General features: G+C 42.4%; 1 protein-coding gene across 2 annotated transcripts in view; it reads right to left on the bottom strand.

Moving 5' to 3' along the window:
* LOC115202462 (transmembrane protein 104) overlaps positions 1-16,036 on the bottom strand; it is a 76,611-nt gene extending 60,575 nt beyond the window's left edge. The window contains exons 1-6 of one of the 2 annotated variants that reach the window (XM_029766628.1): positions 15,912-16,036; positions 14,115-14,187; positions 5,080-5,201; positions 4,309-4,390; positions 3,072-3,159; positions 1,441-1,527 (exon numbers count right to left, since the gene is read on the bottom strand). In XM_029766628.1, the coding sequence (XP_029622488.1) occupies positions 1,441-1,527; positions 3,072-3,159; positions 4,309-4,390; positions 5,080-5,201; positions 14,115-14,159 (424 nt within the window). In that variant the 5' untranslated portion in view covers positions 14,160-14,187; positions 15,912-16,036. Of the gene's footprint in view, positions 1-1,440; positions 1,528-3,071; positions 3,160-4,308; positions 4,391-5,079; positions 5,202-14,114; positions 14,188-14,738; positions 14,921-15,911 lie in introns of those variants that run through there. The other variant, XM_029766624.1, reaches the window with a different exon arrangement.
* Positions 16,037-16,591: the final 555 nt, after the last annotated feature.

Raw genomic sequence — 16,591 nt, 5'->3', positions numbered from 1 at the left:
TGACATAGACTGACCAGGTGAAAGCTATGATCCCTTATTGATGTCACCTGTAAATCCACTTCAACCAGCGTAGATGAAAGGGAGGAGACAGGTTAAAGAAGGATTTTTAAGCCTTGAGACAATTGAGACATGGATTGTGTATGTGTGCCATTCAGAGGGTGAATGGACAAGACAAAATATTTAAGTGCCTTTGAATGGGGTATGGTAGTAGGTGCCAGGCGCATCAGGTATGTATCAAGAACTACAACGCTGCTGGGTTTTTCACGCTCAACAGTTTCCCGTGTGTATCAAGAATGATCCGCCACCCAAACGACATCCAGCCAACGGCAGGCCAGTGGTCGAAAACGGGTCATTGATGAAAGAGGACAAAGGAGGCTGACAAATTGTGCAGCGCAACAGACGGGCTACAGTTAGTCAACTGATAGTCCAGTACAACATTGGTGCCCAAAGACTCATAAAAGAATGCACAACTAGTCGTACCTTGACACAAATGGGGTATGGCAGCCAACGACCTTACAGAGTTCCACTTCCAGCAAAAAAACAAAAAACTGTGGTTGCAGTGGGTTAAGGAATAAAAACAATGGACACTTGGAAAAACATTGCCTGATCTGAATGAACCCCGGTTCTTGCTGATGGGAGGACTAGGGAATGGAGAAAACCACGAGTACATGCATCCATCATGCTGTATGTCAACATTGCAGGCTGGTGGTGGTTGTGGTAGTATATTGGTGTGGGGTGTGTTTTCATGGCATACATTGGGCCCCTTGATAAAAATTGAGGAACATTTGAATGCCACAGGATATCTGAACATCATCGCCAATCAGGAGCATCCATCCCTTCATGGCAGCAGTGTATCCATCTGCAAATTTATTTTTTATTATCAGGATAATACCCAATGGCACAAGGTTAGGATTGTCCAGGAATGGTTCCACGAACATGACAGTGAATTTATCTTACTGCAGTGGCCTACCCAGTCACCAGATCTCAATCCAATTGAGCATCTGTGGGATGAGATGGAACGATGCTACTAGTAGAGATCTACTACCAGCCAACTTGACACAACTGTGGGAATCAACTGTGGGAGTCAACATGGGCCAGCAACCCTGTGGAACACTTAAAACACCTTGTAGGGCAAAAGGGGGTGCAACTCACTATTAGGAAGGTGTTCCTAATGTTTTGTACACTCAGTGTACAATTACACCCCATTAGAAAGCTAACAGCCTCACTTTTGGAATCTAACAATGATTCCCATTTAAAGGTTAAGACACTGTCCCCAAATTATCCCACACAACCTTCAAGACTCCTCCATAGTTGTTAGACAAGGAGGACAGGTTTTACCATGCCCTGCACATAGCTGCATCAGCAACACTTCATTCAATAACGGAGTGTGGGTTCATCATATCCCCTCACTCAAAGTACTGAATGAGGATAGGCTCTTACCTTTGTTGAAGAACATGGAGGCCATTTGACCCATCTCTACCCTCTCCACAATGTCAAAGTGATCAACGTGTCCTCCTCCTGTTCGCTCTGTGATAATGCATGGACATGAGAACGCAGTGGTGAGTCATTCCAATCCGAGTGATTCTGATGTAATTTCTTCTATAAAACATTGACATTAACCAATGACATATGGAGGATACATACAATTTATGATTGATCTGATTATGTCATAATCAACATATGCTTAAGAATTGAGGCCTTCAAAAAGGAGGGACGACAAAAAAGAGAATTCCAAATCCTCCACAAGACTCAATGGTTTCACATATATACTACATGGCCAGAAGTATGTGGACACCCATCAAATTAGTGGATTTGGCCATTTCAGCCATGCTAACAGGTGTCTAAAATCGAGCACAAAGCCATGCAATCGCCATAGACAAACATTGGCACTAGAATGGCTCGCACTGAGCTCTTCTAAAATCGAGTTTTGTGCCAAATACACTAATTTGAAGGGCGTCCATTCTCAACATGGCGCCGTCATAGGATGCCACCTTTCCAACATGTCAGTTTGTCAAATTTCTGCCCTTCTAGAGCTGCCCCGGTCAACTGCAAGTGCTGTTATTGTGAAGTGGAAACGTCTAGGAGCAACAATGGCTCAGCCACGAAGTGGTAGGTCACACAAGATCACAGAACGGGACCACCGAGTGCTGAAGCTCATAGCGAGTAAAAATAGTCGCTCACTCACTTCGGAGTTCCAAACTGCTTCTGGAATCAACGTCAGCACAAGAACTGTTCTTTGGGAGCTTCATGAAATGGGTTTCCATGGTCGAGCAGCCGCACACAAGCCTAACATCACCATGCGCAATGCCAAGCGTCGGTTGGAGTGGTGTAGCTTGCCGACATTGGACTCTGGAGCAGTGGAAACGTGTTCTCTGGAGTGATGAATCACACTTCACCATCTGGCAGTCCAACAGACGAATCTGGGTTTTAGAACGCTACCTGCCCGAATGCATAATGCCAACTGTAAAGTTTGGTGGAGGAGAAATAATGGGCTGGGGCTGTTTTTCATGGTTCAGTAGTCTAGTCCCCTTAGTTCCAGTGAAGGGAAATATTGACGCTACAGCATACAATACAATTCTAGACGATTCTGTGCTTCCAACTTTGTGGCAAATTTTTGGGGAAGGCCCAATCCTGTTTCAGCAGGACAATGCCCCCAAATGCAAAGCAAGGTCCATACAAAAATGGTTTGTCGAGATCGGTGTGGAAGAACTTGACTGGTCTGCACAGAGCCCTGACCTCAACCCCATCAAACACCTTTGAGATGAATTGGAATGACTGAGTCAGGCCTAATCTCCCAACATTCATGCCCGACCTCACTAATGCTCATGGCTGAATGGAAGCAAGTCCCTGTAACAAGGTTCCAACATCTAGTGTAAAGCCTTCCCAAAAGAGTGGAGGGTATTATAGCGGCAAAGGGGGGACCAACTCCATATTAATGCCCATGATTTTGGAATGAGATGTTCGACGAGCAGATGTCCACATAATTTTGGCCATGTAGTGTACCTTATTTTCAACACGACCTTAGCAGTGTGTCTAGTCTTCAGGAGGGATGAGGGAAACACTATACTCACGGACTGACAAAATGGGCCTCGTCTCTGGCTCTGATCGTCCCCGGACATCATCATCCGAATAATCAGAGGTGGAGTCGCTGTCTTGGACCTGAAGATGAGGGTGATGGAAAGAGGATAACCAGCCTGCCTCCACCCAACACTGACTTCACTCCTAATCTACAAGTCCTATTGCTCAGTGCCAACAACAGTCAGTTTACAACCTATTAACACTGTTTTATATTTGCTGGACATGTGACGTGGAGGGGAGCAGCATCTGGAAATTGCCTGGAACAGCTGGAATATGCCGGGGAGGATGAGGGAGCTTTCCCCCTCATATACAATAGATATGAGCGCCTATCTGACGCCCTCCCATAACTCTTCATCTACCAAATTCACTACAGATTTATATTAATTAATGCTCAATTACAATCGACATTGAGGATGTCATTATCAGTTGAATTAACAAGAGCAGCTACAGCTGGTTGGGCAGGGTGTGGGAGAGACTATGAAGTGGGTGGCTCACTGGAAGAGAATATGCCAGCAACAGAAACAAAGCATCTAACATCAAAGTGACAGATGTGGCCTTGGCTGAGTCAAAAGAGCAGATATATCCTATTTCTCCGTCACATCCGAGAGATGCAGAGTCAGTCCCCCCCAAATTCAAACTAATACACTTTTCTGGGACTTTCTCAGAAAATGTCGGCCAGTATATCACTTTAAAGGAACAGCTTAATTTTTTTCATGTGCTTCATTCGAGCGGAAAGAAATAAAGAATGTTCAAGGGTAAACATTCCCACTCTGTGCCTCCCTTCTTCCCATTATGTGGGAGGAAATGTTGGAGGAAGACTAAGTGAGCCATGAATCAAGGCCATGGGGTTTGGGGCTCTGTCAAAGCCAGACCCAATGTCCTTACGCTCATAACTCCTCCAGTGGAAACCTTGGGCATTAGGCAAAATGACTTGCTGCTTTTCTGTAAAAAAGAAAATGAACTCCACCAGTTCCATCAATCTCTGCACGAGATGACAATCCGTTAGTATTTAAAATGACTAAAGTAACAATGATTGAAAACTAAATTGCCCCCCCCCCCCAGTGAGTCAGTAGAGGACACTACAAGGCTTGTTTAAGGGGTAGTGAACTAGCGAATCTGGGCCTTCACTTGATGAGTAGGGATCACTGGAAAAGACAGTATGTATGAGTGTCGACTATCACTCTTCCTTCATTACTTCCACCTGTTGGTTATTTATATCTGCTAACTCACCTCTTCCTGCTCCCTCCTCTTCCAGCGCAGCTGAGCGTTGGCCGCTGCCATGGCCTCGATCACAAACGTAGTGGTCATGTAACTGATGAAAATTAAACAAAGTGGGTTCAGAAAAATATAATCAGATGACAAAAACTAGCCCTAAAGAGTCTACACATATTATATACTCAGCATAACAATTTTATACAAACGTAGAATTGTATGACCCATTGTCAACAACTGTCCTAGAATATCATTGTGTTGTATTTCTTGTAGTCTGTGACCTTGCCTAACTGCACACTATCCTTGGTGATAAAATAAGATCTCTAGATCTCAACCAAAAACAAAGCAATATAAAAACATGACTGTTAAAAGGCACAGTGTATGTTTAAATCCACATCACAAAGCTAAAGTACTGGCCTCTGATCTGCATCTCTGTGTGTCTACTGTCTCCCCTTTTTCCTCATATACTACCCTAATGAAACACATCCTGCATCATCAACTTCCTCCTGCTGACTGACACGCTGCATCAACTCATCTGCAACTCCTCCTGCTCTGGTTTTTCCCTGCTAGATTACTGACACGCCTCATCAGTGGCATCCCATTTGATAGGGAGGGCAATAACTCCACTTAGGTGGCTGGGAGGACCTTAGGTGTGGACGATAAGGATTAAATATGGTAAATTACTCTTGTGCTATGGTGTGCTTAAACTAAAGTGAGAGCTGGGGAAGTGGATGTAAGGCAAATGTTGTGGAAATTAATGGAAAGGCAGTGAGCCTACGAGGAACTCGCCTCATAAACGCCAGGAAGGAGATGAGCGCCAGGCTGACCGCCCAACCTGCTTGGGCAAAGGCCTTGGGCATCGTCAGTGCCCCCGTGCCCACGATCAGATTAAACATGTACACCAAGCCCACCTGCAAAGACACAGAACAAGAAGTTAGACCAAGGGAGTGCTCTATTAGAGGGGGTCGTTGTCTTGGGGGTCCACAAGAGGCCAGTACGTCTGGACGATCCTGTTTACTGGACATTATCCTCCCTTCACTTAACGTAACACCACACTCTGGTCAAGGGAGTGAAGTTTGAACCCTGGAAATCATGCGACAGTTTAGCACGGGTGTAAAGAAAAACATTGCATTGCCAAGTTGCAACACACTGGTCAACTGAAGACATTATCTTGATCTTATTCAAACACTGTCCTCACCTGTGGACTATTACAGTCCCATCTAGCAGTAAAGACGTAGGGCTGACACCATGACATACAGATAGAACAGTGAACAGAAGGTAAGATCACTAAAAAGCCCTTATCCCTATCCATCCCTTCAGTTCATTAATATTTCATCTAGAAAGGGCACTTTAACCACAAGACAACTAGCCTTAAAACAGCTGAAGCAGACATAGCCATGCTGATATCAGTCCCTGCAGAAACTTGTGAAATACCTAGACAGGCCTCACAATAATGCTTTGCTAAACAGAATTTATGGTTTGGTCATCAAAGTTCATCAGTGGTAGCCTTTTTCAGTGCCTAAGCATTCCTTCTTCCTCTTTTCAGTGTCCTGACTAGATGAGTAACCACCGCACGTGCTCCCCACAACCTTTCTGCTCAACATCACGATTGTATAATTTAAAGATGTATTAAGTTCTTGTTTTTCAAATCAACAAACAAAACACATTCCATAATCACAGATGTAGCAGACAAATTATAGAATAAAACAAAATAACCAACAAACAAATTTGCAGCAGCACTATCAGTAATCGTGTTTCACATTTCCAGCTTTCGCAGAGACAACAAGTAAAGAACTAGCTTTAGAGCAACTTACACTTCCTGTATACACACATTTTCTTAAATCACCCCATTCACTCTGTCCAGTTTGAAATAAAGTTGAGTAGTGGAGACCAGAGTCTATCAAACCTGGGATGTCTCTTGCGGAGGTCGTAAGTGAGCTTTTCAAGAGGAAGAAAGTCAGCAATCTGGTCAAGCCACATTTTAAAATGCAGGGGAGGAATTAGAAGCCCCCAGCAGGAGAATACATTTTACAGCAAAGTATGTGATAGTCAAACAAATTCTCTCTGTCTGGATCAAGAACAAAGTCCTGCTGAACATTAAGAAGATAGAGACATGAGGTCATATCAAACTGTACATGCAGTAGTATGTATAGATGACCAGATCTCTCTACAACTCCAAAATACATGCATATAAGTTCTACTTTCAGAGGTACATATTTTACAATAAGGAAAACTGTCTGTATTCATTCTATGGAGTCTCACTGGGGTGTAATACAATTTGAACAAAAATGTGTAATTATATACTTTCATTTTTATATTAGTAGAGGAGCAGCATATCCTGTCACAAACCTCCGCTCATAACTCATCACTGATAATCAGACAAAGGTCCTTTTCCTAGATTATTTTAAGAGTAAGGAGAAACCCACACTCTCGTATAGGAATTTATAGAAATTGGAGATTTTGCCTTTGATGGATTGTGCTGTAGCAAGAAGGGTCTCAACTTAATTGAGATGAGCTCTAAACCTCCCCTTGGAAGTGAATGAGGAAATTACGTGTCTAATTTGAAGATATCAACAACAGAAAATGTGCACATTCGAATTCCCTGCAGAGCTCTTGAAAGGATTTCAGAGTAGTTGCATTCTGATGAAACAGGTCTGAATAGGTCCTGATCCTGAGAGTATGCCAAAGATAAAAGTTGGCATCACTCTGGGCTTTGGCGAGTCTGGGTTGTTTACTATAGGCAAGTGAGAGCATATCTGGGAGGAAATGAAAGGGATTTCTTGCAGTCCTTCCATGCTAGTAGGATGTTGTAAATCAAAGGTTTTGGGTATGTTCCCCACATCACTAAAGTCATTCATGAATATAATTGAGCTTAGGGGAAATTAACCACAGGATTGGGCCTCTATCTGAATCCACATTGAGTCTTGTCTGTTTGTGATCCATGTTAATATGTTGCTGATTTGGGCAGACCAGTAGTACAATTGTACATAATGTTGCTGCTACTGTCTCTTATGACCAAAAAGAGCTTCTGGACATCAGAACAGTGATTACTCACCTTGAATTGGATGAATAATTTTTCTTTAATGAGTCGGACGAGAGGGATTTACTCCAGACACCCAAACAGGCCCTCATCCCCGTCATTTGCAGGAGAAAGAGATGGAAGAGGTATCGCGGAAGGAGATCCGGGTGCCTTGTGAGGATCGGCAGAAGAGTGGCTAAACTGCCTCCTATTGGCCAACGTACAATTGGTGGATAATTAATTGGACGAACTAAAAGCACGTATATCCTACCAACAGGACATTAAAAACTGTAATAACTTATGTTTCACCGAGTCGTGAATGAACAACGACATGAATAACATTCAGCTGGTGGGTTATACACTGTATCGGCAGGATAGAACAGAAGCCTCTGGTAAGACAAGGGGTGACGGTCTATGTATATTTGTAAACAAAAGCTGGTGCACGATAACTAAGGAAGTCTCTAGATTTCGATTGCCTGAGGTAGAGTATCTCATGATAAGCTGTAGACCACACTATCTGTATTTTTTTGTAGCTGTCTACATACCACCACAGACCGATGCTGGCACTAAGACAGCACTCAATGAGATGTATATCGCCATAAGCAAACAGGAAAACGCTCAAACAGAGTTGGCGCTCCTAGTGGCCGGGGACTTTAATGCAGGTAAACTTAAATCCATTTTACCTCATTTCTACCAGCATGTTAAATGTGCAACCAGAGACAAAAATAAAAAAATGTTTAAAAAAATAAAAAAATAAAAAATAAAAACCTCTAGACCACCTTTAATCTACACACAGATACACGTACAAAGCTCTCCCTTGCCCTTCATTTGGCAAATCTGACCATAATTCTATCCTGATTCCTGCTTACAAGCAAAAATAAAAGCAGGACGCACCAGTGACTCAGTCTATAAAAAAAGTGGTCAGATGAAGTGGATGCTGCTAGCACAGACTGGAATATGTTCCGGGATTCTTCCAATGAGATTGAGGAGTACACCACATCAGTCACTGGCTTCATCAATAAGTGCATCGATGACATCGTCCCCACAGTGACTGTACGTACATACCCCAATCAGAAACCATGGATTACAGGCAACATCCGCACTGAGCAAAAAAAAAAGAAAGAAAAAAAAAAGAATATGCATTCACTACTGTAAGTCGCTGTGGATAAGAGCGTATGCTAAATGACGTAAATGTAAAGGTAAGCTAAGGGTAGAGCTTCTGCTTTCAAGGAGCGGGACTCTAACCTGGAAGTTTATAAGAAATCCCACTATGCCCTCCGAAAACCATCAAACAGGCAAAGCTTCAATACAGGACTAAGATCGAATCGTACTACACCGGCTCCGACGCTCATCAGATGTGGCAGGGCTTGCAAACTATTACAGACTACAAAGGGAAGCACAGCCGAGCTGCCCAGTGACACGAACCTACCAGACGAGCTAAATTACTTTTATGCTCGCTTCGAGGCAAGGAACACTGAAACATGCATGAGAGCATCAGCTGTTCCGGATTACTGTGTCCGTCAACATTCAAAGGCCGCAGGGCCATACGGATTACCAGGACGTGTACTCTGAGCATGCGCTGACCAACTGGCAAGTGTCTTCACTGTCATTTTCAACCTCTCCCTGTCTGAGTCTGTAATACCAACATGTTTCAAGTAGACCACAATAGTCCCTGTGCCCAAGAACACCAAGGTAACCTGCCTAAATGACTACCAACCCGTAGCACCTCAGGTCTGTAGCCATGAAGTGCTTTGAAAGGCTGGTCATGGCTCACATCAACACCATTATCCCAGAAACCCTAGACCCACTCCAATTTGCATACCTCCCCAACAGATGATGCAATCTCTATTACACTCCACACTGCCCTTTCACACCTGGACAAAAGGAACACTTATGTGAGAATGCTATTCATTGACTACAGCTCAGCGTTCAACACCATAGTGCCCTCAAAGCTCATCACTAAGCTAAGGACCCTGGGACTAAACACCACCCTCTGCAACTGGATACTGGACTTCCTGACGGGCCGCCCCCAGGTGGTAATATTAGGTAACAACACATCCGCTACGCTGATCCTCAACATGGGGGCCCCTCAGGGGTGCATGCTCAGTCCCCTCCTGTACTCCCTGTTCACGCATGACTGCGCGGCCAGGCACGACTCCAACAATAGGTTTGCTAATGACACAACAGTGGTAGGCCTGATCACCGACAATGATAAGACAGCCTATAGGGAGGAGGTCAGAGACCTGACCGTGTAACATAAGGACAACAACCTCTCCCTCAACGTGATCAAGACAAAGGAGATGATTGTGGACTACAGGAAAAGGAGGACCGAGCACACCGACATTCTCATCAACGGGGCTGTAGTGGAGCAGGTTGAGAGCATCAAGTTCCTTTCATCCACATCACCAACAAACTAACATGGTCCAAGCACACCAAGACAGTTGTGAAGAGGGCACGACAAAAGCACTACCCTCAGGAGACTGAAAAGATTTGGCATGGGTCCTCAGATCCTCAAAAAGTTATCCAGCTGCACCATTGAGAGCATACTGACAGGTTGCATCCCTGCCTGATATGGCAACTGCTGGGCCTCCGACTGCAAGGCACTACAGAGGGTAGTGCTTACGGCCCAGTACATCACTGGGGCCAAGCTTCCTGCCATCCAGGACCTCTATACCAGGCGGTGTCAGAGGAAGGCCCTAAAAATTGTCAAAGACTCCAGCCACCCTGGTCATAAAATGTTTTCTCTGCTACCGCACAGCAAGTGGTACCGCAGTGCCAAGTCCAGGTCCAAGAGGCTTCTAAACAGCTTCTACCCCCAAGCCATAAGACTCCTGCACATCAACTCAAATGGCTACCCAGACTAATTGCACTGCCCCCCCCTACTTTACACTGCTCCTACTCTGTTATTATCTATGCATAGTCACTTTGATAACTCTTCCTACATGTAGATATCTCAATTACCTCGACTAACCGGTGCCCCCGCACATTGACTGTGTACCAGTACCCCCTGTATATAGACTCACTATTGTTATTTTACTGCTGCTCTTTGATTATTTCTTACTTTATTTCTTATTTTCTGGGGGGTATTTTTCTTAAAAGTGCATTGTTGGTTAAGGGCTTGTAAGTAAGCATTTCACTGTTGTATTCGGCACAAGTGACAAATCCAATTTGATTTACAGGCAGGGAAGGGCAAGAACACCCTTTGATTCAGGTTTCGATAGAGCGGAGAACTTGATTCTAGATTTTTTATTTCCCCATATACACTACCGTTCAAATGTTTTGGGTCACTTAGAAATGTCCTTGTTTTTTTTCTGCCTAGAAGGCCAGCATCCCGGAGTCACCTCTTCACTGTTGACCTTGAGACTGGTGTTTTGTTGGTACCATAAAATGAAGCTGCCAGTTGAGGACTTGTGAGGCGTCTGTTTCTCAAACTAGACACACTAATGTACTTGTCCTCTTGCTCAGTTGTGTACCGGGGCCTCACCCTACTCTTTATGTTCTGGTTAGAGACATTTTGAGCATGTAATCAAACCCACAAATGCTGATGCTCCAGATACTCAACTAGTCTAAAGACCAGTTTTATTGCTTCTTTAAAATCAGGACAACAGTTTTCAGCTAACATAATTGTAAAAGGGTTTTCTAATGATCAACTAGCCTTTTAAATTATAAACTTGGATTAGCTAACAACATGTCATTGGAACACAGGAATGATGGTTGCTGATAAACGGGCCTCTGTACGCCCATGTAGATATTCCATAAAAAAATCTGCCATTTCAAGCTACAATAGTCATTTACAACATTAACAATATCTACACTGTATTTCTGATCAATTTGATGTTATTTTAATGGACAAAAAAATGTACTTTTCTTTCAAACAACAGTGATGCGTTGGTTAGTTGTTTTGAAAAATTAAACTGGGAGATAGCATGGAAGCATCTGAAATAAATAGTTAAATCTAGGGAGTATGTTGATATGGATAACATTGATTCTTCTGACTAAGCTAATTGGGAGGGAGATCCAGGTTCGGAGGTCATTCTTGATTCGATCCAGGAGTGGTAGTTGAAAAGGCAATTCAGATCTGGTGTTACAAAGATTCCAAGGTATTGAAAGCCTGTGTCTTCCATTGGAACGGGCAGAGTGTCTTCATAGAGCTGGTAAGATTGAGAGGGCAAACAATGGATTTATTCAAATTGATCTTATATCCTGAAAACTTGCCGTACTGAGAAAGTGTGTCTGAAATGGAGGGGAGGAATTTCTCAGGGTTGGATATGTAGCGTAAGACGTCATCCACTTAGAGAGGGGACAGCGAGCATCCTTGTCTTGTGCCACATCCCAAAGAGAATCTCTCAGAGTTTAGACCATTAGTAGACACCATGGCATTTGGATAAGAATATAGGGACTTAATCCATTTGATAAAGTTTGGACCCATATTGAACTTTTCTAAGACTGAGAACAGAAAGCTTCACTCCATCCTGTCAAACGTTTTTTATTATTTGACCTTTTCCTTAACTAGGCAAGTCAGTTAAGAACAAATTCTAATTTACAATGACGGCCTACCCCGGACAAACCCTAACCCAGACAATGCTGGACCAATTGTGCACAGCCCTATGGGACTCCCAATCACGGCCGGTTGTGATACAGCCTGGAATCTAACCAGGGTCTGTAGTGATGCTTCTAGCACTGAGATGCAGTGCCTTAGACCGCTGCGCCACTCGGGAGCCCACTGGATGCTTTCTCAGCCTCCAGTGAAGCCAGCAGAACAAGGATCTTCCGTGCGTTTACTTGATCTATAATATCAAAAAGACGGCGAATTTTATCAGAAGAGTACCTGTCTCTAATAAATCCAGTTTGGTACACTTTTATTATTTTGGGAAGAAGAGTGTTCAGTCTCGTCGAGCAGTATGGTAATTATTTTGTAGTGGCCAAAAAGCTTTGTGGAACTCTGCGAAATCTGTTTGGGCTTGGGGATTTGTTAGGTGGCATGGAGATAATTGCCGCTAAGACCTCCTCGGGAGTGAAAGGGGAGTTGAGATCTTCTTGGTTGGTCTCTGATAGTTTTGGTAGCGAAATTCTCTCTAGGAAGGAATGGAGTTCTACATCTGTACGTGTTCTTTCAGAAGCATATACATTTGCAGTAAAAATTATGAAAAGTTAAATGTATCTTATTTGGATCATATGTGACCTCGTCATCTTCTGTTTGGATGTCCATGATTGTATGCTCCGACTGCTCTTTTTTAATTGGTATGCAATATCTCTCCGAGTATAGTCCAAGTTTAGTTTTGCTTTAGCTGCTTTAAGTTGAATCCAGGAGGCGCTGTCTGGAGATTGTTTATATACTTCCAGTTCCTTCTCAAGTTCTAACCTGTGTGCTTCCATTGCTTTTTTCTCTGAGGAATCATATACAATCAGATGACCTCTTAGGGTGGCTTTGGCAGCGTCTCACATTTGGCCGGAGAAACAGGAGAGTCTTTGTCTTGTGTGTAGTTGTCTATCCATGTTGTGACCAATGTATGGAATGCTTCATTTGATAGTATGGAGGTGTTGAATTTCCAGCTCTTTGATCTTGGGATGTTCTTACAGAGGTCAAAGCGGAGGCGGACAAAGGCGTGATCTGAAAGTGCTATGGGTCCGATTGTACAAGCAGCAGAATTCATGAACATTTTAGGGATAAAAATGTCATCTATACGAGAGTAGGTGCACATCACTATTTTAAATAATTTTGTCACATATTGTGTGGACTTTGGACTCATGCAGGTAACTTGAACTAATTTAGCCTAGATCATTTTTCAGCGTTTGCTATCCATTATACATTTGTCAACCTCTCTTCAGAATTTACAGCACACTTAAAAGTTACACATCACAAAATGTTGATTTTAAATCTTCTTGACATCCGAGCAACCTTGAGGGAATCTTATTTGAGTAAGAAAATGATGTTCATATGATAAGGAAGATATAAAAACCTGGCAGAGACCACATCCAACTGACAATCCCTTCAGGAAAAAAAACTATTGGAACAAAGATGTAAAAAATAACTGATATTGGAACAAGATGGAGGGAAAGTTGGGAGTTTAACTAATGACATTACAGATAACTAACATGTACACTTAATCCAGTATAAACTAATATATAGAATATATTATATACACAAGAGACTAAATTCACAAATTCTACAGCACAATGGCAGAGTCATGTCTTAAGTGTAAAACTAATAATGACTCAATAATCCATGCTTTCTGGGAATTTTATAAAGTCTGGAAATTGTGGGCGGAGCTAGAAAGTTGATTGTCATAAGTATTACAATGTAAACTTACTTTTAATCCTTCTGTCTGTATATTTTAAGACATGACATAGGGGGATGTAGTGAGACACCCAATGGGCTGGACAATTCTCTTCTCATCACTCATCTTCAAAAACCTTTCTCTGAAGACTTGGAAATCAAATCAATACGCCAATCATTAACACATATATATTTTTTAATCTAATTATTTATGTGAATATTGAAAAGGCATGGGCTTCAGAAAATAACAAATTGATACAATTTCAGGCCAAGAGGCAAACAATAATACAGGCACTATGGCAAACAATAATACAGGCACTAGGGATGGGGGTGTGAGCATGCGGGTCTGGGCAGATGAGATGTAGTCGTTTTTTGTGTGTGTCTGGAAGTTGTTGATCGTATAAGTTCGTATATGGAGTGACATTTTACAAAAATATTGTAAAATAAAAAATAATGCACACCAAATACCTGACATGAAACAGTTAGGAGAATGAGCATAACACTGCAGGGTCTAATACTGATACTCACATACGGGGAGTAGAGCTCCCCGGTCTCTGTGATGCCTCCTGCCATGATGGACACCAATACTGGAGATCACAACCTGGAAGATACAGTAATGGCAAATCCTAAATCAAATTATTCACAAAACTGTGTCCAACCAATCACATAATGTTTCACTTTCATAGATACCGCTTTTATACAAATCTAGTTTTTCCGTCAGGGAAAATGCAGAACACCTTGTGAGAAAGCAGATAGCTAGCTAACTAGCACTGCTAACTATTCCATGCCATCACACTAGTGATGCATTGTCTTGAGTAGTTGGTTAAGGCCATTATATCTGCTGCTATGTGGCATAAATGTATTGCACTCACTAGATAACGTCAACTACGCTAGCTAACGTTAGTTGGCTAACGATAGCTAGCTAAACAACCTGCCCTAACTGAGCTACAGCAGAAAGTAGCTAGCACTGTCTAGACACATTCTCCAGTCTAACGTTAACGTTACTGTAGCTAGTACGATAATGTGTACTGTAGCTAGATTTAGTATGAGCGTTGAACTGGTTATCTAGTTACGTTTATCATCTCTAGACATTGTTTTCAAGCACTTACAACAGTATTAACAAAGTCAAAGTAAGATGTAAACAACACGCACCTGCGTTCAGTGAATCTATTTCAGGGTAATTAAACCAGAAAGCTAAATTTCAAGCCAACAAGACAGCGAATGGCAATAATAAATAACTCGTGCAGAAAATAAACATCCTCCGCCAATAAACTTTATATGTGCATTCTTCTATCTCATGCACATTCAATGACTGTGTGCACAACAGGGGTGTAATCATTAGCCAAACAGTTGCAAAACGACAGATTCTATTGGACAAATCAAGGTAGGTCCCTCCCCCGTTTCGTTCCGTTTGCTTCCGTTAAAGAAATGTTTTGCAACAGAATTGGCGTCATTAATATATCGTAAAAATGTATGAAAACAAAAGTGTGCTTTGGGTCTTAATTTAAAGTTAGGCATATGGTTAGCATTGTAGTTACTGTTAAAATGACATTTTTTTTAATAAACATTTTAGGGGTTTATGACTTTATCTAGTATTTACTAGGTCACGAGACAACAAAATTCGGAACGCCACCGTGAGTCATATCAAAGATTCTGGATATACTGACAAGATACAGGTCTCACCGCCCTAACGATTGAGTCGATGTCCATAAAGCGGCACGGTGGGCTGTCTAGCGGCCTATTTTCTTTGCATTGGTGGATACATGTGATTATTGTAATCATATTTTTAATATTCGATGACTGTAGTTGACGTCAAATGCCTGTATTAAATGGAGAGATATGCTACTGCCGTGTAAATCTCTGACTTCCGTGTGTTCAAAAGAGCTGGCAACTTGGTGAAAAAACGACCTCCGACTGGGAAACGGTCATCCAACTCTGAATTCGAACTCGGGCCGCTTTCTAGAGCTCCGACCTGAGATCACTGACGTCATTATTTGACCTCGTATTTTCCGAGTTCCCAGTTGTTTTGAATGCGGCATAAACTAGACTCGTTATGCTATGAATATGCATAGCTATTTCGAGACAACGCCTATGTAAAGTGATTTTTTGCAAAGTTGCCGCGATGTCATGTCACTTATATCAGTACACCCGTAACAACTTAAGCATTACGAAACTTCTATTCGGTCAAATAAACCTTATGGATCCACTAAGCCATTCATTTTTAGGTTGGCCAAATTCGACACTCATTGATGGGCGAAAAAACGCCACCTGCTGGAGGAAGACAGATTTGCCTCAAAGCTTCCTCTCTGGTCATATGATACATACCGGATGCTTCAGATCCCGGTCAAATATGTCACGTTCTTCTTATGAGGAACACCAAAGATAGTACAGTATGAAGATAGAAATTCCCGATCACAGCTGTAGGCGATGTAATGGCGAAGTTGGTTAGCTAAGATCATGCGTAGAAATACGTCATCGGGTTTAACGGTCTCTCGCGCCGTACTGCGCATGTGCAAGCCGTCAAATCAAAGGCATGTATCATTTTTTATTTTATTTAACCTTTATTTAACTAGGCAAGTCAGTTAAGAACATTCTTATTTACAATGACGGCCTAGGAACAGTGGGTCAACTAGTTTGTTCAGGGGTAGAACGACAGATTTGTACCTTGTCAGCTCGGGGATTCGATCTAGCAACCTTTTTTATATAACCTTGTATATAAAGTTGTTTTTGACGAAAATGAAAACGTATCAGTTTGTCACTCTCATGAGGTTGGAGTAATACGTTCAGCTACTTAAGACATTGGCTCGAATGGAGGTTGTGCCTTTAGATTTCGAGAAAATAAAAAATGTTCACTTCTCTCTTTGACTTCTCAAACCCCAAACCTTGGGCTAGTCTGTTTCGCAAGCGTTCACGGATGTCTCGCGATGTTGCGCTTCTGGGGTTAGAAACTCTGTGGAAAGACTCTTTTCATGGCACTTCCATACCGAAGTGACTTACAGACCTCA

The sequence above is a fragment of the Salmo trutta genome, chromosome 1, assembly GCF_901001165.1.
Source record: "Salmo trutta chromosome 1, fSalTru1.1, whole genome shotgun sequence".
Lineage (NCBI taxonomy): Eukaryota > Metazoa > Chordata > Actinopteri > Salmoniformes > Salmonidae > Salmo > Salmo trutta.
The sequence above is the reverse complement of the archived record's forward strand: the minus strand, read 5'-3'. Positions and strand labels throughout refer to the sequence as shown.